Source organism: Embiotoca jacksoni, unplaced genomic scaffold (assembly GCF_022577435.1).
Source record: "Embiotoca jacksoni isolate LCO1_2020_lvr unplaced genomic scaffold, fEmbJac1.0.p SCAF_38, whole genome shotgun sequence".
NCBI lineage: Eukaryota > Metazoa > Chordata > Actinopteri > Embiotocidae > Embiotoca > Embiotoca jacksoni.
The window spans coordinates 2,763,056-2,789,189 of record NW_027185390.1 but is presented as its reverse complement, the minus strand read 5'-3'; the positions used below and the strand labels follow the sequence as shown (position 1 = coordinate 2,789,189).

At 44.0% G+C, this 26,134-nt stretch overlaps 1 protein-coding gene across 3 annotated transcripts in view; it reads left to right on the top strand.

Annotated features, from left to right (window-relative positions):
- The window catches only part of zranb3 (zinc finger, RAN-binding domain containing 3), a 71,943-nt gene that overhangs the window by 933 nt on the left and 44,876 nt on the right, over positions 1–26,134 (top strand). For 2 of the 3 annotated variants that reach the window (XM_069166415.1, XM_069166413.1), the window contains exons 1-8: positions 142–230; positions 2,005–2,196; positions 10,037–10,055; positions 10,361–10,539; positions 13,564–13,795; positions 17,193–17,278; positions 19,186–19,357; positions 22,179–22,316. In XM_069166415.1, coding sequence (XP_069022516.1) covers positions 2,051–2,196; positions 10,037–10,055; positions 10,361–10,539; positions 13,564–13,795; positions 17,193–17,278; positions 19,186–19,357; positions 22,179–22,316 — 972 coding nt within the window. In that variant the 5' untranslated portion in view covers positions 142–230; positions 2,005–2,050. Of the gene's footprint in view, positions 1–141; positions 231–2,004; positions 2,197–10,036; positions 10,056–10,360; positions 10,540–13,563; positions 13,796–17,192; positions 17,279–19,185; positions 19,358–22,178; positions 22,317–26,134 lie in introns of those variants that run through there. The other variant, XM_069166414.1, reaches the window with a different exon arrangement.

Sequence of the window (26,134 nt, the reverse complement as noted above, 5' to 3'; positions counted from 1 at the left end):
AATTTCGTTGTACCTTTTAGGTGAGTTGCGATCAAATCAGTCCACCCCCCCCCCCCTCAAAAAAAAAAAAAAACACAAAAAAAACCACCCAGAAGTTGCTGTGACACGTGAGTTAAGCGGGTGTCCCGGTAACGTAAAACGAGTGCACTTTGAGTTTGCCGCGAAACTGTTTTAGCTCTTCTGCTCAGCCTGCCGTTTGACTGCACCGCTTCACCCCGCCGTTTCACCGGGTAGGCAAACGTTGCGTATGTGCAAAACTTATAACAATGTTGATCCCTCGTTAGTATGTATTGCTGACACAACACGTGGCCGAGTAACTCCTGAGTAACAACAACGCGGGGACGCTTCATGCGCACGTGGCTCTGCTTTTACAGGAGCTTATTGTAATGTTATATGCGAGCACGTGCTACATAAAAACAGAACACATATATTTCGGCTTGCTATTTTTGTTTCGCATTTGCAGGGCAGACGAATAGCTTTCCGGTTTGAGTTTTCAAAAATAATACAGCTCGCAATACGGAGACACGAGTGGTTATTTTATTTTGGAGGGACAGTCTATTTACTTCCGGTTTGGCTTGCTCGCGCTAGCTGAACGATGCTACATCCACACTAATTCAGTCTCCTAACCTGAGATCTTGTTTGTTCTGCAGGTCTTGTAACATAAAGTTAACACGTTTTTTTTTAGTTTTGTTTTTTAAAAGATGACACTAAATAGCTCTAACTGCAGGGAACTGCCATTGGAAATATAATGGAGTAGCTCGTACCTACCAATGCACCACTGGTGGAAGTATTCAAGTCCTTTACTTACGTAAAAGTACTCATACCATACTGTGAAAATACTCCACTACACCATAGAGTCCTGCATTTAAAAACAAGCTGCATAAGTAAAAGTATTATCAGCAAAATGTAGCCTAATTAAATGATCAAAAATATAAGTACACGCCGTGCAGCAATGTTCTATTCTCTTTTTATATATATAAAATATATAATATTTATATATATATATATATATATATATGCTTTTTTTGTGTGGCTATATTACTGTTCAATAAATGCATTTTACTGCTGTAGTTATTTGAGGTTTTGCCGATATCTACTTTACTACGTTATGTCTTGTCGGTTAGTTTTGATCTACAGTAATGCATCATTTTCAATAAGATTATCATATGTTGGTCTTGTTTTTTTGTATTTTGTAAAAAACGGCAATTTCAACAACAACAAAAAAGTGAACAAACTCAGGAAAACAATGTATTCGCCAGTGAATCTAAATGAGTATTAAAACAGTAGTTTATTTAGCTTAAAAATAGGAGAGTTTTCTCGTCCCACAGAGGAACATCTAATCCTTCTGCTTATTCGAAAAATTTCAAATCCCCAAATTTGGATAAACACAGTGTTCACTGGACAGGAAGTGTGTGGAAAACACACAAATCTTAGCTCAACTCTAGCTGTTAGACACTGGCTGTGGAATAAAAAGTACAATATTTTCCTCCGAGATGTAGTGAAGTAGAAGCATAAAGTTGCATTTGATGTAAACACCTCAAATTTGGACTTAAACACAGTACTTGAGTAAATGCACTTGGTTACATAATAATAAACATAAATAACATAACATGACTTTTGCACATACGTGTAATGCTCGATGGGATGCTTTTATTGTTTTACCCACAATAGTAGTGCTTTTGGCGTTGCTGGTGTACGGGGTCCGATAGCTGTGATTACACATGGAGGCAGAAAGTTGACCAGAATGATGAGGCAACCTCCACGCTCTCATCTAAAATTCTGACTCCATGTCCACTTACCTGCGTCATCCAGCCTCTGATAATGGTCTTCCTGTCAATGCTAATAGATAGCAGAGGAGTGCTTCTCACTATTATTGTGAAACATGTTCAGCATGCTTAACAAAAGTGCTATTTAATGTGTAATAGATGCTAATTCAGGCCAAACCCTGCCTTGTTTTGACAGTGTGTGTTTTTTTTATTTTTTCATCCTTCTGCCTAATCTCAGAGGCAGCTGACTGAGCAAAGACCAAGGAATTGATGAGGACTTACTAATGGAAATGGATGATAATGGCCTACAGACCTCTTGCTGTGATACAAGATGGTCCCGGCAACTGTCGGGCCTCCCGCGCAAGCTCCTGCGGCGCCTGATGCCTTTCCAACGGGAGGGAGTGGAGTTCGCTTTATCTCGGAACGGACGGTGAGCCTCGCCGACACGTCTCTGACGCCGTCGTGCTAAAAAAAACAAAACAGTGGATGTAAAGTGATTCTCAAGCTGAGTATAGAGGCTCGGTTTGTGTCTCGCGACACAACAATTGCAATTAACATAAATATAGGGCTCTATTGTTGGTTTGTGAGAAGAGTGTAGTCCTGCTCTGTTTGCAGCCTCACACCGCAGTGTGTTTGTATTGATTTATTGCCGTGAAGATATTTCCACCTCAAAACCTATTGTGTGAGCTTATAGAAACAAATACAAGCAGCTCCTTAAATCTTCATGTACAGGGAGTGGTTAGGGTGGGACATGCCGGCGTCAGTAGGTATTTTTAAGAGGACGCCCATTTTCTTAGTATCTCGTGCACTTGCACATCCGGGACGCGCTTCCTGATGGTTCCGAAGGATCAAAAGTCGGTGGCGGGTAACGTGTCGTTAAGTCTGTGAAGTCACCGACAAAAGGGTTCCAACTCCTAAAAATCGGATTTCAGCAAATTTCAACCGTTTTATTCGGCTTCACGGTGAACGTAAATGTAACTTTGATTACGAAAAACTCCAATTGAATGTCCATAAATCCTCCAATTAATCGAGTACGTTTGAATCATTTTTACCCGTCCGCTCTGTCTGTGTTGCCGTTCTAAAACAAATATTCCGTTGGTCTTTGATGATTTGATTTTTCACCTCCCAATGATGACGTTCGGCTTCGCGGCAAAACTTCATTTGGTTCCGACGGAGAAAATGTGCAGTCTAACACACGCCACGCTGCAGCGTGAGTGTGTGATTTAGTCAAATAGGATGATATTTTTACATTGATAATGTGTCTAATGGGGCTTTAAAGTTGGCAGTTGCACTCCATTTCTATGGCGAATATAGAAAGCGGTGATTTCCTACGATATGAAACGGTCTAGAAAGTCCAGAGTGGATGTGAATATATTCTAAATCCAGAAAGAGTCCTGGCGGTATCGCTGAAAATAATTTCCACGGGAAGTTTCTCAGTTGCCCTCAAGTCCCCGAGTGTTTGGCTGTGTCGAGCGGTAACCGCAGGAAACGGACCGGGACCTGCCCGCTTCCTCCTCCCCGACCAGTCGATGTACGCTCGGGTTCTCGGGAAGGTCAGCGCAGGGGGAGCCAATCTGAGGGCCGCTGCTGCAGCGCGGAGCGGCCATATTGATTCGTGAACACTGGGAGGCAGTGCTTTGTTGCACGGGTGGGTCAGGAGTCAATTGGCTCTCGCTACACCGTGTGGACAGCTACCTCGGTCAATTGGCATCAATGTGACAGTAAGAGCAGCGCGGGCACCGCTTCTCCCTGGAGACTAGCAGAAATGGGATAAGGGGAGGGTATTGTAGGTAGAGGGAGGTGTGAAAGCGGAGTGAACAATACTGTGGTGTTTAAGGTGGGTTTGCAATAGGGTTAGGGTGTATAAGATCATTTCAATAAACATTAGGTCCAGTAATATCCCATAAAACAGACAAGCTGGGTGTTGAGGTAGAGCTCGATAGGGCTCGGCGATATATCGATGTTACATCGTCATGTCTGATGGTCCGATTTCAGCCGCAACGCGTTCCTGCTAATGTTTTGCAATAGTTAAAGGGATTGTGTCCATTAAAAACCCCAAGTGTTGAAATTGTAATTTAGTTACTTTAACAAGGGCGAACAGCGGCGTATCAAAACGAGGCTTCGAGTTGACATCGTGATCCACTCAATCCACCCTGAATGTGACGACTTCGACTCTTTGTTTGCGTGACACGTAATTTAGAGATAACCGGATCTCCGAGTGCATAAAACATGTAAATAACTGCCTGCGTGCGTGCTACGAGGACTGACGGAGCCGCTGAGATAAGCACAACTCTGATAGCATCCAAGCTTGGCTTCCACAAAGGATGTGCCATCATTAAAGCAGATAAACTTGTGCTTTTGGTGCATTGCTAAGAGTATTTCTCTTACTGCACCTTCAAATGTGCAGAAATTCAAAGACTGATAGGCTCGCTCTTTTCAGTTACAACTCTCATGTACAACTATGCTGTATTTGCTAATACGGGTTTCAAAGAGGTTAAAAAGCTTAATTTGAGAGTATATTGACAGAGAGTAAGGTTGATTAAAAAACTAGAATTAAAATGTTGTCGGCAGGAATCTTTTAATGCATTTGAGGCCCCCTGATCTTATTATGTTAATTCAATTTAAAAAAAAAAAAAAAAGCCTGAAATTGATTCTGACAATCAGCAGAATTTCTTAATAAATAAGGCAGAAATAACAATATTTCTACCTACTAGCCTGGATAGACCAGAATGCAATGCTCCTGCAGACTTGCCGGATTTTTAGGACGAGGTAAAGCAATTCTGGAACACGCATGTCACTACCTGAAATGAATCTAGACATCGCAGGCTGACAGACAAAAAAAATAAAATAAGTGACAGCACTTCATTATGAAATACAACTGCTGAAATGCACTGAACATCGCAGATTGATGTTGGATATCTAACACGCGTAGGAGGACCCGTGGGCGGATTTTTCCTTTAAATCTCATAGTCATTGTGTCTTTTCGCATCCAGAGTACATCGAGAGTACTGAACCAAAACATCAAATGTTGTTGCAATTCAAATACTCGTGGCGCCCGCTGTATCGGCCTGTGTGGGAGGGTGAGTGAATTTTATGGAGTTAGATGGGGGGGGGGGATAATGTGTGAAAGTTATGGTACGGTGCCACAATAAAAACCCATGAGATGTGGCTGATTGTGTTGTTTAGAAAGTTGCTCAGAAGTTTGCCATTTGAGTGCTGACATCTGTATACACTCAGCTACTCCAAAACAGAAATGTACCCGTCGGTACATCAATGAAACTGTGAGTGGGCCTATCCAGATATTGGAAAAAATAAAAACATCCAGTAAGACCTCGAGGTCACTTCCATCAAGGCGTTGAAAGGTGTTGACTGTAGTTTGAAGCCAGCCGTGTGATGCAGTGCATGTCCAACCTGCTCTGATACGTCCAGCTTATTATTGTAAGTGACTCCCTGGGCTTTTATTGAATGAAGTGTACTCTGCTGATGCAAGGAGAGGTCAATACTGTGTTGTCTCTCCCTGCGACGGTCCAGATATGGAGTATTGTTCTCTGGACAAATACAAGTTGAGCATTATTTGCAGTGTTACGGTTAGTACACAGGGTTTATCCATAAAATCCTTTAACCTGATCAGGCCCGGAGTCTCCACGCACGCTATTCAGAGACAATAAAATCAAAACTGCTGCAAAATTGGATTAAAAATTCTCGAGTCTTCTCGAAAACCTAAAAACACTCGGGACTAAATCGGCAACGGTCAAACTTGGAGCGTATTTATGAACAACGTTCGCAAATTAACCTATCTTTTAGGCCCTTTATTAGTCTATTTGATGTCTATAAATCAGTCCATTTGTTTGTGTAAAATTGGTGGATGTAGTTTATTATTAAATCGGTACTCCGGCAATTTCTCCTTCGGTCAAACAGACGCAGTGACACGAGTCTATCGGTATGTTCGGCACATGTTCGCAGACTGAATCCTCCTCCGTCTCATCAACGTGGGTCGTACATGTCCTTCCCAATGAATATATTTGGACCTCTGAGAGACGGGTTAAAACAGAAGGAGACACTGGGTCCCGCGTCGCCGTAGAAATAGGAAAATGGCTCTCCTTCATTCTCAAGGTGCCTCAGTTGCAGTATTTTACTTCCTAAAGTGCCCTCAATTCCATTTCCCCTTAATAAGGCATGAAATGTGTTACAGGTTTTCTACTGTAGTAGGATATTTTTGGTGTGCTGAAGGTAGCAGGAGATGCACTCTATTAAACAGCAGGAAAAAAAATTCACTCACCATTAGTATCCCGTAGCCTTAATAGGCTACTTTCCGTTGTTTGGACTGTATCCATCCAGGATGTAAAGAGGATGTTTTTATAGAAACAAAGTGTTGGAGGCTACACATAATAAATACATTTGATAACCTGCTGGGTCCGTTTGGTGTTTTAGAGGGAAGAATTATGTTGTTGAGAAACGCTTAACGTATATGGCGACATAAAAAAAAAAAAAAAAAGTGAACTTAATCATTTGAGAAAACGTTTTCGGTGTAAATGCATCATTACATCCAAAACCGTCTCGCTTCATTGATTCATTCGTCTTCATGTGCTGTAATAGACACAGGATTTTATGAGACACAGCAAAAGAAAATATTAAGGCCACAATGTGAGAGTACAGTCACATTTACTTTTACATAAAGTAGCATATTCGTATTGTAGTTACTGTGTGTCAGGAGACTGACCATTACAACACAAAGCTATGAAATCCAACGGGAAGTGATGCTCTGAAAGGCTTATTTAAGTTGCAAAAAAATTCATCTGAAATACTTAAAGCAAGATGATGTAACTTATAAAACAAAAACGATACATTATTTTTTTTTAACATTAAATTCACGAGTAATAAAAACTGTCTTCTCTAGACTCAGTGGTTTTGTTGTCTCACTTGGCCTGGTATGACGAGTAGCTTAGCGCTTAATGTTTTCAAGAAGACAATTGTGTTATTTCTCTTTTTAAAAGTTTTCTTTCCATCTTTCCACGACAACCAGCAGCGTTTGCTGCATAACTGCACATATAACAGGTCGCTGCTGTTTTCACGTGATTATTTCTTATGCTTGCAAATGGTTGAAACCGTAATGAAAAAAAATGTTAAGTTAATATAAATGTCAAATTGGGGTGAAACTTTATTAAAAATTACAGTGAAAGAATGGAAATGTATCGTTTTGGGAGAAAATGGTGAAAAAAGTACAATTATTATAATTTTTTTAAATGTAATTTGAGCTCTGCACAAAAATAAAGAAACTAAAAAGCTTTCTGATACACAGAAAAAAGCCCCACGTAAGCGGTAGTTGAGCATTGCCCCATTTAACTAGAAACTTTTCCCTTTAAGGTTAAACACATATTGAAGCGTCGGTCTCCCTACTACAAGCGCAAAAGCCTTTTCCACTTTGTTTTGATTTTAATTCACAACTGCGCTCTGAACCCGTAAGTGTGTGTGAGATCAGAGGGGAGGGGGAGGTTCAAACGTGGCACACGGGAACACCCCTCCATCAGCCTTTTGTCCAGCCTCCGCAGAGGCACCGCCGGTCCAAGTCCTCCGCGGAGGAGCCTTTACGGGGCTGGGAGATTGGGGGTCAAAGCAGAGGTCAAAGCCATCAAATCATCGCAGCCAGCCTGGGAGGTATATAGCGTGCGGCCCTTTTCCTGACACTTTGGGGCTTGTGGGTTTGAGAGATAACATTAGAAAGGATGCGGTGACAGAGGGGGCGGAGGGGGGGGGGGAGCGTGCCGTCGTCAGGCAACAGCACTGCAGCACGCTCGCAGTCTCAAACCGTCAAGACGACACTCAGGTTATTTAAAGGAGGATGATTAATGTGTTGAGAAATGGCAAGCACCTGCCCCAGCCGCACTCACTTCCCAGTTTGTGTGTGTGTGTGTGTGTGTGTGTGTGTGTGTGTGTGTGTGTGTGTGTGTGTCTGTGTGGGTGTCTGTGTGTGTGGGTGCATGCATGCATGCATGCGCAAGCACATGAACCTGTACTGTATATGTGTGTGTGTGTGCTTTTACATCTGTACGTGCATTTCTTTTTATTCATGTGTCTGCCGTATTTTATTTTTTTGTTGCGTGTCTTTTGTGTGCATTTTTTCACACACATCCTGGTACAGTGTGTGTGTGTGTGTGTGTGTGTGTGTGTGTGCGCACATTGCGCTGACTGGGCCGGTGTGCTGGCAATTAGAAAAACCACCAGTGGCAAGGTGCACATTAATCATGTTCCTCAGCTGAAAGAGAGAAATGGGGCGGAGATGGGGGGGAGGAAGAGGACGAAGAGGAGGAGGAGGAGAAGGAGAAAGAATAATGAGAGAGTGTGTCTGAGGTATTCAGAGCCGCTCGGCTGCACTGTTTGCTCTGACACGATGTTGGATGCGTTTATGAATAAGCAAGGTCATGACAATAGGCCCAAACCCAGCGGGCGGAGAGAGACGCCGAGGTTGATCTACTTCAGCTCCTCCATTGTTCCATATAGTGTAAAAGGGGGGAACCGGTTGTCTGTTATACGGTCGCTAAAGCAAATAATATGCGAGACACCAACCGTGGGTGAGGTGTAACAGTCCAGCTGCGGGCGCATCTTACTCTCTGGAAAGGCGCTGACAGATACAGCGGCCGGCTGATTTTATTGGCCGATATTCCAGATTATTATTAGAGAGAAACCGTAACGTATCACGTCGTTGTTACTTATCAGTGTCAGAATTGACAAAAAAAAAAGAAAAGAATATATGCCGTTTTTTCAATATATGGGGGGAAAAAAATGTATGTCCTAATATTAGTATTGGCCTCTAGAGTTGGGCTCTCGAAACAAACATGAGCATCATCATCATCATCAGACCACTGATGTTACTGATAATCTGCAAAACGTCCCTAGCTAATGATTATAAGAGATAAAATAAGATATCCAGGGGGCTATTTCCTTGTTACAGCAGCACAAAAACAACAATAAGAAACTGAAAATCATCCCTTCAATAATAAAATGCACTTCTCAAACCCTTAAAGAATGTATATATTGCACACCTGGCACGTAGCATTTCTCTAAAAAGTATTATAATCTGCTTTCCTGATTAATATATTGATTCCATTTTTGGTAATTTGATGTTTTTAGAGTAACTTCTTATCAAACCGAAAGCTCAAAAGACATTCAGTTTACTGAGGAAACAAGGAGTAAATGTTTCTTTTTTGATTGATTAATGAACAATAATCCATTATCAAAACAGCTGCTGATTAGTTTTCTGTCGGCAGACTAATTGAATTTCCCGACACATCAGCCAACCAACCGCTTCTGCATTATGACGGGGTGAAAATGATATTTAGCAAGAAGTAAGTGTTCGTCGTCTTCATTAGACTTCACATTATTTGATATCAAGATCATCTTCAGCCAGTCGTCCTCCTTGTAAACAGAAATCTGCTGCTAGCACTTGACAGTGTATTGCAAAAAAAAATAAAAAATACAAAAAAAAATAATGAAAATATTCTGGCTGTGATTTTTATGTCACGTGTTCTCCTCGTTGAAGGTGGACCCTCCATCTGTTTATATAGGCTGCTTTTTGATCACATGATAAAGAAATGTTCGACTCCTCCATCTGTGCCCTGAGACACTTATCGCTGTAGAAAAAGAAGAAGAAGAAGCTCAACTCCTACCCGAAGAATTGACCTGAATTAAAGTTGGCTGTGCCTCAAAGATGATGAATGGAGCTCTGACTTGTGTAAGCTGTTAAACGAACATCCTAATTAAAAACACGCGCAAGATTTGATTTTTTTTTTTTTTTTTTAAACTGACAGTTTCCTCAAAAAAACAATTAATCATTAATATTATTTAAACTCTGATCAGATGCAAATTCTGCGTCACCCGGCGAGTTGTGTTTTTGGTCCTTTTTTAGGAAAACACTGCGGAGCCGATTTGCTGCAGCCGACACAGAAATACTTAATAGGAGCAACAAAATAAATATTGAACAGCGCTCAGACAAAGTGGCAGTGCAGATCTAAATTACAAGTGAAGTGTAGTTTGTCCGAGAGCAGCCGAGTCGACTTTGACCCCAAAGGGTGGGAGAAGTTGTGAGTTTTGGTGTGAAGCCGAACTAATGAATGCTCTTCTGGTGCCCTTTTTGCTGCAGGGGCTGTTGTTTTTATATTTAAAAAAAAAAAAAAAAGTTTCTATAGCATCCACTGCCTGCTGGTCAGCTCTGCAAAACAATGAGAATCTAAGAAAGCATCTAATAAAGTTTTCTCTGTTCTTTTGTGTTACAGATGTATGATTGCTGATGAGGTAAGCACACACAACGCTGGCTCAGGAAATCTATTTTCTCCTCCAAAAAAAAAAAAAATGAACCTGAGACTTCGCTGCGTGCCTTCCAAATTAATTTGTCAGCTCCGCGCCGCACTCCCATGTGCCTAATCGGTTTTGACACCAGAATCATTCTGAGACCTTATTACTCTTGGGCCTCACATCAGCCCGGCCGTCATATGCAATTTGCGGCGCAGTTGGTGCGCGATTGACTTGTTTTTTTTCTCCACCCACCCCCTCTAACCCCATCCCACCTTTCGCCCGTGTGGTGATTTGGTCGGCCCCAGATGGGTCTCGGGAAGACGGTGCAGGCCATCGCGGCGGCGTACGCCTTCCGGCAGGAGTGGCCCCTCCTGGTGGTGGTGCCCTCGTCCCTCAAGTACCCCTGGATCGAGGAGCTGGAGAGGTGGCTCCCCGAGCTGCAGCCCGGAGACATCAACCTGGTGGAGAACAAGAGCCACACCACGTAGGTCGTTCCCGCTACACCCTTCTCCAATAGTGGCTTGTTTACGCATTCGTTAGCAACGTTTGGAGTCATGTTAGTGGCCACAGAATGAACCACAGTCCAATCTTTTCCCTCTGTTTTTGGTCTCCTCCATCTACCGAGGGAATCGCGTGGCTCTTCGGCGTCTAAACACGCCACCGCGTCCAACATCCGACGTCGTAAACTGTGTCTGTCTGCTGTTTGAGGCGGGACGGGTGGAGCCCGTCGTTATCGAAATGTCTTTCAACGATATGTACGAGTTTGATCGTGCGTACGTGTGACCAGTGTGACCAATATGCTCCTCATATTGCTTGTGCGTTAGCACTGACTGGCCAAACATCTTTTTTTCCTCATGAAAGGCTAATATTGGCAAACTGATAAAACCTCTGAGTGAGACGTTAGCGGCTTGACAGCTAATTAAAGCTACAGTTTGAAGGAAATATGCAGATTTTCATACAGCTGAGTGCAACTGTAGATGGTTAAAAACACAGGTCAACACCTCAGGTACTTGTTATTTTTAGACAGGGTATATGATTTAATATGAATTCTGTGGCTTCAGTTAATGATCTTGAACATTTTCTGAAGCAATCAATGAATCATTTGATTTAATAATAATAAATACATAACAATAATAATTTCTAAAATCAGCCGGTTGAAATGTGTTTCTGATTCATTACACATAAAACAACTATTAACCGTGTTGATTAGCGGATATGAACGCGTTCTGCACACATAAACACCCACAAGTTCTGGACCGCCATAATGTGAATATGTTCCAGACGTCTATACAAATCAGTACGCCAGTCAAAGGTTGGAGTCATTATTTGCGATTAGTGGGAAGTTGGCTCTCTAACAAGCTGCTATCAGTGTCTAATATCGCTCGCTACAACTCCATCTCTGCAGCCGTCCACTCCTCCTCATGCAGAGCACTCCTAATTTACCTAAAGGGAAAAAAAATAAATGTCAAAACGTGAGCACGCTCGGTCACAGAGTGTGAAAAAAGTGAGGCGGTGTGACAGACAGCAAAGTTGAGGGCGGATAAATTAATCTCAAAGTGTCCCTCGGTGTCAGGAGCCAGCAGGGGCCGATGTTTGACAGCGCTGACAGACGAATCATGTCAAGGCGACGTCTGCAATATTGAACAAGAGACACGTTTTTTTTTTTTTTTTTTTCAGCGCAGGAAGTGGAAAAATGCTGTCTTGGAGAAATGTGCCTCATTTTCACAGCGGTTGACATTGATTCAGGTTCGCGGTGCATTTCTGCATCGTGGACTAATGTGGCGTTAAAAAAAACATCTACTTTTATTATCTTCTCAACTTTCCCCTAGTTTTCCTTTTTTTTTTCTTTTTGAAATGAAACAAACTTTCTCTATTTGTAACTTCCCACCTCACGTCACAGATGAGGTGCAAAGAGGTTGTGAAAGCCTTCTGGGGGGGGGGGGGGGGGGAAACCGTGTCCTTGAACTGGATGTGTTAATGACTGAACGAAAGGAGGCAAGAAAAAATTATGCAGCGCCTTCTCCCGGTGTTTTGTGCTTTTGTAGAACATGAACAGCACCTTAGGTTTTATTTTAGCTTGAGGAAAATGTGTGTGTGTGTGTGTGTGTGTGTGTGGCGGAAGGTGAGGAATTAAAGCCCGGCAGATGCTGGAGATGTTTTTGTGATTTCTCGGAGATGCTTATTGAGTTTCATGCAGCTGAGTTTGTTTGTTTATCTGTGACCGTGTGGCCGTGTGTTTGAGATGTAGATGAAAGAATGTAGAAATCGCAATACAGAACAGGAATGGGTTTCGTAAACGCCGGAGATGTCAGAGAAGTTTGTGCTTTAACATTTGCAGCAGTTCGGTCCACGGACGCTAGTTTTCTGTAAATATTCTGGTTTGCTTTACCTCGAGGGCTCCGTCGCCGAGTAAATAAACACTGAAACACTTGAGCAGATGCTGGGTCTGTATTTAGTTCTGTTTGTCAGTGGTAAAGGTGACTGCTTGAAGAGCAGTTTATCTGGTGATACTAAAGATTCACCAGATCAACAAATCCATAAAAAAACAAAACAATAAATTGACACTGTTGTTTATGTGAGCTAAACCAGCTCATTTTTGTGCTGTTGTCGCCCAAACAGTATTAATATCACACTGGATGACATGTCCCTACATTACAATGGTCACAGGAACTGTAGTTTATTTTTTATTAACTCCCAAATACACACCTTTGCTGCTAGATATTCACCAAAAGCGCCAAATGTGTATTCATCCGCCGCTGAAAATAGTCCCCGACAAACGCAGTGTTTCCTCTTGTTTGAGCGACGTCTGTGGAAAATTGGCAGGAAATCACTGAGACTGTTCATCAAATCAAACTATTCACTTGTATAGATTTGGATTTATTCGAGGTTTACGTCTAAAGAAGAATCAGTGGCCCTGAGTTTGAGGCTCTTTGCTGAGCTGTGAAACGGAAAGCCTGCAGTCAGATCTACAATAAACATAAGATGTAAAACCTCAGTGTCAAGGTTTCATACTCATGATTGCCACAGACGTTATAGAAAAACCTACAAATACAACATATATATATATATATGCATATATACTGATGTTAAGCTTCTGAAAAGAAATGGAAAATGCCGCACACAGAAATAAAATGTGTTGACTAAACCACATAAAATGTGTGTTCAATCTAACAGAAAGGATTTACTGAGAATTATTTTGTGGTCTTTGATATAGATTCAGACATTTTTCACAAATGCGCAAATCAGTAGTTCAGCCACAAAATTGTAGTTATCGATTTTCATTATTTTATTAAAGAAAGTATTCCTTCGTTAATCAGGATAACTCATCTGCAGAGGAATAGTCGAAAGTACATGTTAGTTTCAACGTTAATAAGTCGTAATAACAAAATAGAAACGGGTCATAATGCGCAGCTCGTTACGCTTTTATTTCGAGTTAATATAAAACTCGTTCGTGTGTGTGTGTGTGTGTGTGTGTGTGTGTGTGTGTGTGTGTGTGTTGTGTTTTCAGGGGTATCAGCAGCAGTAAGGTGACAGTGCTGGGTTACGGCCTGCTCACCACGGACGCGCGCCCCCTGGTGGAGGCTCTGAGCAGGCAGCGCTTCGCCGTGGTCGTGGTGGACGAATCGCATTACCTCAAGTCCAGGAATGCGGCGCGCACCAAGATCCTGGTTCCCCTCATTCAGAGCGCCAAGCGGGCCCTCCTGCTCACCGGCACCCCCGCCCTGGGTCGACCCGAGGAGGTAATAAAATTTGATGAAATGAAAGTTTAATGACGCCTCGTGGGGAAGAAGAATACAAATTTAAGTGGAGTAAGCTGTTTTTGTTTTCTCACCAATGTGAAATGGGCTTAAAAAAAAAATTCCTTCAAACCCTGCAATTAAATTTTTTTTTTTAATGAGAAATTAAACGCAGAGCCGAATGTGGACAAATACTGTAAGAAAAAATAAAACTCCACACATTTCAAACTGGGGGTTTCTGAGCCCCGCACTTCTGAGGAGAGATTAGCTCGGCTCGGCTTCTGCTTCTCACAAAGGTGTTTCCGCTCTGCAGCGCAGGTAGATCGCCATGGTAACTTGCTCACAGAGCAGGTTACGCTCCGATCCAACATTCAAAAAGCCAATTAACTCTCTCCGGCGTCACTTATCCTCCAGGATCCCGTGGTCTTATTTCAATAACCTTTGTTGCAAAAACTTCATTTACAAAGCCCGATATGAAGAGACACTGCACCGCAATAAATGAGACAAGTAATAAAAAGAAGCACATGGGGAAGGGTAGGGAGGGAGAGAGAGAGAGAGAGGGAGGGTGGGGTGGGACGGGGTTGGGGGGGGAGGAGGGGTGACTATTGAATTTAGACACAATAAGGGCTGTTCACAGGACAACGGTGTTTGGAGAGCGGCCGAGCCCTCCCCCGCCCCTCTCCATAATGATTTATTATATCGTCTTTATATATGTTATATTGAAGCCGTAGATTACAGCCGTACTCCATCAAGACGAAGACCACGATGTGAATAGAAAACTCTTTTCACGGTTTCACAATACGGCATCAATAACAAGAGCTCCGCTGTACAGTAATGACGGGCCTCTGATGCAGCTTCGTGCCGAAGCATTTAAAGTTTATACTTCAGCCCCCGGAGCAACGCTACCTCTGACTTCTACTGTTTATGGGTGGATTAAATTATCATTACGACGGCTTTGTAAATTAATTAAGTAACATAAGTTCATGTAATGATGGATTTTTCAAATTATGCAGTTGATTTTATCGTCCTTGTCATGTCACAAAGTGCTTTATTAAGACGCGTTCGATAACTCTGTTTGATTCAACCGCACTCAAAAGAAGCACATTCGAACCCCTGAAAACTTGTATTTGTCTGTGAAATTAAATATTAATGACTACATAAGCCCGGCTCAATGCTAAAGTTTGCATGAAACATCTCGAGGAATTATTTATAGAGCGAGGAAGACTAGACTTGGGGCGAGATGGTGTGGGTGTGGCTAAATGCTGCCCTATCCTGATCGGAGCAGAGGGGTTTGTGACATCACGTCTCCCTTAGTTAGCCACGCCCACCTCCTCGTGAGAAATCGCTCATGAAAAATAAAGGAGAACTGTTTCTAAGAAGCTGCGGGAGATATTAAGTTTTCAGAACTTTTAAAGGATCAGAGGCCCTTTAAAATTTTTTTTACTTATTGTCAGGAAATCACTTGAAAACTGCCAAACCGAAAATACATGACGTCTCTGCTGTGTTCGTGAAACGTAAATCTTTAAAAACTGGTCACCCTCATGTATTTTTCATGTTTAAAAAAAAAGGAACAGTAGTTTGTTGGTTGGGGAACTACTTTCAGCAGCGGATTGATACACATCAGCTGCTCTAGTTTGTAGTTTTACAGCAGCAGGATGGTGTGTTCGTGGGACTGACTCAACTACAGTGTGCGTGTTCGTGCTCATGAAGGAAGACGTCGGCTCACTGATGTGTTTTTAATGATTTTTGGGCAACAGAGGAGCTCTACGGTACAAATGAACACCATATGCAGTATCTGCGACTTGTCGACAGCGAGAAAAATGCAGAATATTGCAAGATTTCGCCTTTAAAATGGGAACAGAATCAACTACCCCGAGCAGCTATCCTGCGATGACATCATAGCTTTTGTACTGACTGCGTTGACGTTTGTTATGTGGGACAGGACTCGGATCGCGCCGCCATCTATCTGCCACGCTGCTCTGAGGAAAACTTAATTATTGCCTAGACCCGATCATGATAATTAACTGATGAAATTCGGGCAGCTAATTAATTCCAGAACGAAGTGAAGTTACAACTTGTAAGAAATCTCGAGACGGTCTGTCATCGAGAAAGTGTGTGTTTGTGTGTGTGTGTGAGATGAGTGCCATCCTGTCTGCAGTGGTGAGGTTAGATTATTATTATTTTTTTTTTTTAAGATATCATCTATCTCTCTCTCGCTCTCTCTCTCACTCTGCCACGAGAATCTGAAACTGAATATACCATTTTATCATCTGCAGCATGGCCCTGATAAGCTCCGTCCCTGCCTCTGTGCCAGTCTCCCTGCTGCCATCATTACTCACTGTGGCTCTGACATCGAGTTAGCACACAGCTCAGGGCATGCTGCAACGTTCATGATGTGCCCTCATTCCTCCCACCTATTATATCAACAGTGTGAGGAGGAAGGAGAAGGAGGTGGCGGTGAGGGGGAGGAGGGGGAGAGAGAGAGAGAGAGAGAGAGAGAGAGAGAGAGAGAGAGAGATGCAAAGATCCTGTTGAACAAGTGCCGAATTCAGAACGGCGCTCTCCTCACTGCGGCTGCTTATTCAGATCGCCCCGCCGGTGATTACCTGTCATTACTTCAGAAATTGCTGCAAATACAGAAAATTGACAGGGCACACAGACACACACACACACACACACACACACACGCACACACGCACACACACACACTCACTCTGGGAGCCCTCGTTGCATCCGGTGATGTAAACACACTCTTTACCGCCTAAAATGACACACATCCACCGCGGCCTGAAATCAGCTGCTCGTCACTTATCCTGTAAGAATCCTCGGAGTCGGTTTGTCTTCGATATCGTTGACATTTTCAAATCGGCTTTGTTTGCTTCACCTAGTTGCGCTGCGCAGCGGTCTGACCCGGTTAATTGTTGCTGACACCAATTACCACGCAGTTGCGCAACACAGGACTGGTAAACTAGGTGAAGGACTGCAGGACCTTGAATACACACTCGCACACGAGATGCACTTCGTGACAGTTGACTAATGCGGCGGTGAAGTCTCCGCTTCGAAGCCAAAAAAAGCTGGAGACTACTTAAAAGTTAGCTCTCAAAAACAAGAAACTGAGAAAGGGAACTTAAAGACGCCCTGCTGCTCAATCAGATTGTTCAAATTTACACCAAATATAATAAATAAGATGATATTTGTGTATATAATTGTGTGATTGTCTGAATTTAGTTTAATTTGAAGTGTTTCAGGGTGTTGAGTTTGCATTAACGCGTGCAGTAACTTTAAAAGGGCGAATGGTAGCAGATCAAAACAAGTTCATGTTGTTAACTAGTCAATACACCTTAGTTGTATATATGACTTACTTTGATTCTATACTTTTGATTTTCTGGGCATTTTGCAGCTTTTTATGCAGATTGATGCCCTCTATCCCAAGATGTTGGGAAGCTGGACGGACTACGCCAAGAAATACTGCAATGCCCACTACAGGTAACACTTTACAAATGTCTTTATTCTTTCAAACTATTCTAATTTACATACATACATATAAACGCTCGGTGCTCGGAACGACAAATCAGGATCAAAAGAGGTCCGATATTGCCAAATGGGTCACATTTAATAGACCTATAACGAGTAAAAACAACACTATATTAAATATTATATGAAATTCTATCCCAATCGTGTATTACCTTTGAGAAGGCGGAGTGATACTTCTAGTGGTGAGCAGGATGTGCCGCTACGCTGATTTGAGCGCGATCCAAATGTACAGTTGAACCAATCAGATCGCCGGGTGGTTAAGCCGTGAGAATGACGTCGCCGCAGAGGCTGACAACTTAGCAAGCAAGCGAACAGGTAACATGATGCATTTTCCTCAAACGTGTTGTTAAATCTCTACGCAACTAAAACTACAATATTTGAACTGACCCTCCAATGACAAATGAACTTCAATAGTCTCCCGCTGTTTATTTTAAAATGTCAGCAAACGTCACAGCTCAACAGAGCATCTGGACATCAGCATCGCGAGAGGGGCGCGTGAAGGTGGACTCTTCACGACCCCATTGAAAGGCAGCGAAAAATGGTCAGCGTGTTGGAGGGAGGTGCTTGTTGGCGGACTATTTTACCTTGTTACTCTCGGGATGCTAGGCTAGGCTAACCACCTTCTGGCAGATGTTGGGTGTGTTATTGATTCCCTCAGACTACAGAAAAATCAAAGTCAGCACATTTCCCCACAATGTTCACTTTAGGTGCAACTCCTCAAGTTTGTGGCCACCTCATTATTTGCAGCTTAGTGGAAATAAGCACAGCTTCAGTGGGATCTCAGCCTACTATTTAATTGTGTCTGTTGGGACAAGGCGGGCCCCTCACCTGAGTTTTGGAGTGGCGGTGCTGCTGCTGAGTTGAGGTTTTGTTGTCAGAGCCAGACCGCAAGCTCAAGCCAAAGCGTGAAATGCCAACCGGCTGCCAGTTGCCAGTGACGATCAGTTACATGTGTGAACAAACACATCAAATGCATTGTTTTGGATGTCCATCACAGTCGGCCGGGGAAGGGCCCGGCGCCGCCGACGGCAGCACTTAGTATATAATAGTGCTCTGTGTCGCTGGGGAATGCCGTTCACACACACATCCACACACACACACACACACACACACACACACACACACACACACACTGAAGCTATCCAGACACGCACGAGGGGCACAAGGCGGTGCCACCTGAGCACAGTCGTCCCCCATCGGTCCTTTCATAACTGCAGATGCTGTCGCCGTGGAGACAAGAGAAGGCCGGTTGGCAGCGAGAGAGTTGCTGGTTCGAATCCGCACACCGGGCGGAAGGAGACGTGACTTCAGAAGGAGCGAGTCGGTCCTCCCCACACCCCACCCCGTTCCTTCAGCAGCTACAACTTTTAAACACGGAAGTGTGAAACGGCACATTTTGGCAGCGTCTCGTTAAGTTTGTCCACACTTGCAGCCAACATGGCAGATAACCAGGCTTTGTGTGGAGGGCCAGTTCTATTCTAAAAAAAATCCATTTGGCTGATAAATTGTGAAAGTTTTTGGTGATGAACCTGCTGCTGTGGCCATTAGACAAAATAGTTTCCTGCTCTGCGAAGTGCCCTTAAGCAAAAAAAGAAAAAAAAAAAAAAAAAAAAAGAAAAGATCCCCGACTGCTCCAGCAGAGCTGCTCAGCGGTAAACGATGGAAAGCTGCTGCAGCGCTGGGCAGCTCCCAGGTGGGGATGTTTAAATGTGTTTAACTATTCCTTCAGGGCATTGCTGTAAATAAGTGTGTTTTCTTTGCAAGTTTCTCCCGTTGAGAAGTTTGTGTGTTTATACATATATATATAAAATAAATGCGTCAGCAGGCACGGCTTTCACCTCTCATTCAATCTCTCGCAGGTATTTCGGGCCTCGCAGGCAGTGGGACTGTCGCGGCGCGTCCAACCTGGACGAGCTGCACCGGCAGCTGAGCCAGATCATGATCCGCCGCCTCAAGGCCGAGGTGCTCAGTCAGCTGCCCCCCAAAATCCGCCAGCGAATCCCCTTCGACCTGCCCAAGGAGGCTGCAAAGGTACACGGGTGACACATTTCTATCAAATATGTGATGTATAAGTGTGTTGTCACATTTTATGGGGCTAACTAACTCACTGATTATAATTATAAATGAATTGTCTGTACAATGTTAGTCAATTATGATAAAATGCCTATTGTAATTCCCCAAGGTGATGTCATCAGATTGCTTGTTTATCCAACCGTCCATCCAGATGCGTCTCGTACAATGTAAAGTTTTGAGTTTTTTTTCCTACGGTTAGAAACCTCCTGCTCGACTCAATGAATCAAATGAATGACTGAAAATGGATTGAAGACTTTAAATGAAATCGCAAAATCAACTGAACGGAAATGCACAGCCGCAACAGGAAAAGCACTGACAGGTGAAATATTCAGTGTAACACGACAACCCAGTTATTAATCACGTCTTTATCGGACGTGGGAGTTTCCGGTACGTGTTGTGATTTTCTCGGCGCATTTCGTCACGCAGCTTTTCCACTATTCCCGGTCGAGATAAGAAAGTCTGGATTTGTTGTAACAGTGGTCCGTTGTAATCCGCCCGCTGTATCACTCATCTCCATGACTGTCACCCCGGCTCGACCTCTCCCATCCCCAAGTCCTGGACCGCTGTGCTTTTTCGGTTTATTTTTAGCATCTAAATTCCCGTCAAGCCTCTTTATTCGAGTCAGCGTGCGGACACGTTATCTAATTATTTTCTCAATCGCTGCTGCAGTGTCAGGTTCTACTTGAATGAAAGTTGCCCACAGAAAGCAGAACAGAGAGACTCGCACGGACAACTTGGACTTGAAATATGAGCAAAATATTCATAAGAATGAGATCAATATTGTTCATCACCTCTTCAGGTGCCCTTTTGCATGTGAAATCTGAGCTCTAATTACGCAATGAGGAAGTTGCTCAGGAAAAAGTGATGACGCGGGATTTTTTTTTTTTTTTTAGCCCCATTGTCCCTAAATGTTAAGGGTGCTGTAATTGGGGGGCTAAATATGGTCAGTGTTCCAACATCGCGGCGCCAATTAGGCCGGCGAGCGTCGATGTTGGAAAAGTTCACGTCACATCTTCTCTTATCTGAAGTTGGCTGAAACGGCAGCTTCGATGTCCTCGGACGAAACCAGCTCATTTGTCTTTTGGACAAAAAAAAACGACTGTTCCCGTCGCACGGGGTTTTCTGCTTTTAATTATTTTCAAGAGATAAACCTCCTTTTAAATTTTTTTTCTTTGTAACAGGTATTTGTCCGCTGAGAAGAATAGACAGCCGCTTCATCCTCGCTGCTAAATGGACGTTTGTTTTGTATTTTTTTTTTCAAGAGACGAGAAACGGGAGGTGTGAAGTGTCCAGTCACCCGAATCCACCGCTATTGTGCTTCCCACAAGCATGGGGGGGATTGTGCACAATATAAAACCTAAAAAGACCGGGCGGACATTATTTCCATCTAAACAGCCCTTTGAAGCGTAGTTTTGCTAAGCGGCGATACGTACAGTGTCCCGCTCACCGCTTCGTTCCTTTCTATCTCATTTTGCTCCCTAATGATGGCTTTTATCTTCCGCAGCCAGACACTTTTTATGCCCCCGCTGCCCTTTGCGTTTTCAGCCCTGGCCTTTTTGTCAGTGTTAGCCTGGTGAATATCATCCAGGGTGGAGTGCTTGGCCACTCAGAGAGGGTTGTTTTTTTTTTTTTTTTTTTTTTTTCACAGCAGATTATAAAGAAAATGCTTGAATGTGCGATTTCTAATTAGAAAAAAAACCAACATTGAGAGACAGCCGTGGCCGTGTTTACGTAGGTGCTGCTGAGTGAAACATCTGAGGGGGAAAAAAAACATGAAGGAAGCAGCCGCTCCGCTTCGCTCCTGCAATATGATACTATTTATTCATTCAGCCGTCCTTGACTTTGACGAAGGTTTGAAGCCACTGAAATGCTAATTACTCCGGTAAATGCTGCAAAAGCTTTCATGTTGCACCAGAAATCTTCTCATTGTACCGACTCAGGAAACGGTTGCGAAACTTGCTCGGAGAAGTGTGGTGTTTGTAAGGCTCCTCTTCATTTTTATCACTTCCCCTCCCCTCCCCACTCCCCATTATGTGTATGTTTGTTTCTTAATCAGGCGCGGCCCACCTCCACCTACCGTCAACTTGCCATATGCTTTAAGGAAGTGTTAGATTTTATGCTGCAGCCTGAATTCAGATGTATTAAAGTGACAAAGTCGTACTTTTCTGATTTTGTTTTTTTTTGGGTGCACCAGAATTGAATCAAACCTGCAGCACAGGATTCTGCTTTCCATGCAATGTTGTATAAAATGTGCCGAAGCCTGGGAGTCCTGTTTTTTTTTTTATTTTTTATTTTTTTTTTTTATGATGAACCTACAACAAGTGTTGTTTATGAGCGGGAGGGCGGCATATGCTGCTTCTTTTCCCCCGACTGCGATTCCTCTCCGCGCCTTTAAATACTCCTCGCCAATCACCTTGAGAGCAGCGCCGGGCGTCTTTTGATTTATTGTAGCGGCCGGGCTGCTTCTCCATCTTCGACCCCGGCTTGTCACAAGGCGGCTATAATTGGGAGACGCTCATGACCCACCTAACACGGCAGCCCGGTCGGAGGCGAGGGGGAGGAGGAGGAGGAGGAGGAGGAGGAGGAGGAGGAGGATCCTTGGGAATTCTCCCATCTCTCTTTTCTCTCTCTGTTTTTCTTTTCTCTTTCTCCCCTCTTTCCAGAGGAAAGTAGGACACCCAGCAGCACCATTAATTGTTTTGCCCTTTATATCTCAAAAACAGTAGAGAACGAGGGATGAAGACGTAAAGTGCCTTTGCGCTCTCCTTTCGCTCCGCAGGAGGCCGCGGCCGGCGTCGCGCAGTGGGAGCGCCTGACGAGGGGACTGGGGTCGGGGGTCGCCGGCGCCACCGACAACCCCTTCACCGAGGTCGTAAGCCTGGTCACGCAGATGTACAAGCAGACGGCGATCGCCAAGGTAACGGGAGACCAGGTGGTGCCGGATGTTGTTTCACCCCAGACTTTGTTATTCGGGACGAGGTTGGAGGTCTTCTGTGTATCCAGATCCTTATAGTGTCGACATCAATCACACACACACACACACACACCTTCCTGTTGCCATATACTCACTGATACACCACATGGGTATAAATCCGCCGCAAGAAATAGTCCCCGTCGAAGCCCTATTACCTCCTCATAAATGAATGCTTGCGAAAAACTACGATTCCCGTCTCTTTCAGTAACAACTATAACGACGCATTAGTGACTTATTTTTAATGTTAATACTATTTTTCATCTTACAGTATTTGCACTGTACCTTTCATTCCATCCTTTCACCACCGGCCGTGATCTTCGGTTTGTATTGCAGGTCAGGTTTCCAGTTGGACCGCCATGCATTTATACATTAGTTGAAGACACTGATGTGGGGCGCAGACTGAATCTGATTTGAGGTCAAACAGGTGATTCTTGTGAAGAAAATTTGGTCGTTTCTTTCGAGTCCGAAAGCTTTGAACGGTTTAGGGAAAAGTTTAAAGGAACAGTTCAACAGAATTTGATGACAACATCGATACCGCTCCCATGTCAGCATAAAGCCGGAGAAGCAATTAGCTTAGCTGAGCTTCACGTAAGGACTAGAAACAAAGGGATGTTGATGTGTGTGGAGTAAACGTAGGCTCGTGCTTTCGGCCTAACGTACTGCGGGCTGCAGCTCAGCTGTGGGTGTCCGAGATACTCGCAAGGTCATGTGACGGAGCAGAAAGGGTGAAAAGGAGGAGGTTGGATGAAACAAACGGGACCTTCCATGAGAGAAAGCAAAAGTCAAGGTGGATTTCTTTTAAATTAGTGCAAGTAAATTACTTATAATGATCTAATCATTATATATATATAGATATATATATATATCTATATAGATATCTATATAGATATCTATATATAGATATATATGTAAAAATATATAAAGCACATGATATCCTCAGAGGTTTTTTCACCCTCTTGAAGTCTGACAGTTAAAAGTCCATAAATCATCCTGAACAGTTTAAGTGTCTGAAAACGGAGCAAAACAAAGTCTTATTTCTTTTCCTCTCATTTCCATGTTTCAGGAAACAGTAAATTGAACGTACGGCATCGTTCTCCGAGCGTTTGGCCGACCACTCAGTGAGATCTCATGGGGAAGCATCGCCATGGTAACAGAGCCTAATGGTCGCCAGCGAAAGCACTTAGACAAAGTAGGGGAGTTATAACTGAGGTATTATTTGGTTGCGTCCAGCCTGGCATGATTACACCTTATATCAAAGTTACACACCGCACTGAAATAGCATCTCTGTGATGGTGTTGCTATGGAAACTCCGCCGGCTCTCAGTTTGAAGTGACTCTTTTTTTTTTTTTTTTTTTAATGAGAGAAATAAGCGATGTGGGAAGGCGGCCGGATGGTTGCGGTGTGCGAGAGGGGGGGCGGCCGGGGGTCGCAGCAGTGTCAAAAATCGAACGCCACATTTACATTTCCTGTTTCCACGGTGATGTAACTTCCCGACCTCTGATCCGCTTTCAGCCTCGCTCGCGTCGACGCTGAGAGAACAGGCAGCTGCCGCTCCGTCCTTTACGCTCGTGGTTTGTGTAAACAGATCCTTTCCAGACACAGTATCCCTCTGCCACGTTCGAGGGGCCGGCATTCCTCTCAATTAGCCCGACGCCCTCAGCCATGAGGAGCGCGGCCCCGAGGTTAACGAAGACCGGAGATAACCAGCGAATGCAATCATCGACACGCTCCGTTCTCGCCCGCTCGGCCTGCCTCCGAGCTTTGGATCTTTTCTTTTTCTTTTTTTTTTTTTTTTGCTCTCGGTGTTGTTTGCTGATTGGATTTCTGCTCAGTTTAGCCTAACACCGGACCTCCTTTCATCTCTCCCCCCCCCGCCGCCCCCCTTTCCCGCGCCCACCTCAAAGCCGATACTGCCCAGTCTCATTTCCTCCCCTATTGGGTTCTTAGAGTCAGACACACTTTTCTCTACTTCAGAAAAAAAAAAAGAAGAAGAAGAAGAAAAAAAAAAAAAGAGGCTTTCTTTCGTCTTTTTTTTTTTTGGATCATCGGGAGGGGTGGGAGGGTGGGATAGATTCACAGATCTATGTCACTCTGACGAGCATCGTGGCCCCTGCCTGCCTGCCTGCCTGCCTGCCTGCCAGTCGGCCTGGCGACTGAGCTGCCAAACGCCTTTGGGGTATTTTTGTTGCTTTACCCGCCAAGCATCTGCTCCCAATTACCCAGAGAGGACAGCTCTGATGCTGGACTTTAAAGCGAGCTAACAGGCCGCTTCAGACAGCCGAGAAGTTTGTGCACTAATTAAACTCAGCGGTAGGAAGCCGGCGAAGCCAAGCCGTCAGTAATGAGGACCCCCCAGATCAGAACAGGGTCGGCAGGCCTGGCGGAGAGATTCATTATCGGGCGCATCGGCTAATTATCAGCGAGGCAAAGCAGAGGTTCTCCCACCAGAGCAGGTGTGATGGCTGCAGAGGTTGTCAGGTTGCAGGAGGTGGGGATATTACAGGGGTTGGGATTCGCACCACAGAGAAGCGGCCTGTCTCCAAAACCGTCTAGTCACAGCTCCGTTTCACTCAAATCAAACCTCAGTATTTCTCACTCGCTGCTGCTATTTTTGGCCAGTTTTTTTTTTTAAATTTTATTATTATTATTTGGGGGTGGAGGAGGGGGGCTCTGAAATGAGCCGGATGCTCAATGACACGCTCGTACAGCACATCCACCCGAGAACTGGCGGGAAAGCTGGCCGCAGCCATCGCAGCGTGATCGCCGGGCGGCGAAACGATAGCCGCGGATACCTGCGGGGCACAGCCAACACGCTCCGTCAGATTCACGCTGTCAATCAAGGTCGGAGGCTTCAGCAGAAACACGAGTCCGTCACATTTGGGCTGTGATGGTTTTAAGGCGTTTCTTACCATCTGACTTCATAAATGAAACATGACTAACAGGTACAAAAAAAAAAAAAAAAAACACAAGTAAATACCTCCAGAGTGGAAAAGCTGAGAACTTTTACTTGCATTACTTTACTGCATTAATTTTGGTCAGCAGCTGTCACTTTGACAGGGAAGCAGCCTGATACTCCTTTTTTTTTTTTTTTAGCAGCGTGTGCAAGTCTGTCGCATATCGCCTCCGAAAATATCAGCCTCTCACCCTGATGGCTACATTACACAGTTCCTCCAGGACATCCCGCAATCACAGTAATTAACGCAAATTCAAGCAATCTCGCCCAATATCGTGCAAGTTTTCAAAAATTCCGGCAATTTTTCCACAAAAAAAAAAAAAAAAAGGCGTCAGCAGAAGCAGCGCTGAAAGTATTACGGCGTAAAGTGCAACTTTTCAGACAAAACTCGCCACAGTAGCAAAAATAACTCTCCGCTCCTGTTTTTCTCGTCGCCGAATAAACCGGGAACGGCGGAAAGCGCGGTCTTCACATTGACGCCATCTTATGAAAACAAAGGGAGTGGTTACATTTTGCTGCACGTTAAAATTAGTTTCGAGCGTTTTTGGTCGCAACCGTGGCGGATCGTAGCTTCGAAAGCGAATCCGACCGAGAAATAAAGCCTTCTTGGACGAGGAGGTGAATTTTCTGGCGTGCGGTGTCACCAGAATCAACAAAAGAAAGAGCGCGCACACACACCGATCATACCGCCGAGTTGCGAGCTATTGATTTGCTCTCGGTATCTGCGAGCTGACAAATGCGCCCCGGCCGCTCTGCGCGCTCTCTCCTTTTTAAAAGTCTGGATCCCCGCCGTTCAATAGAGAATCGA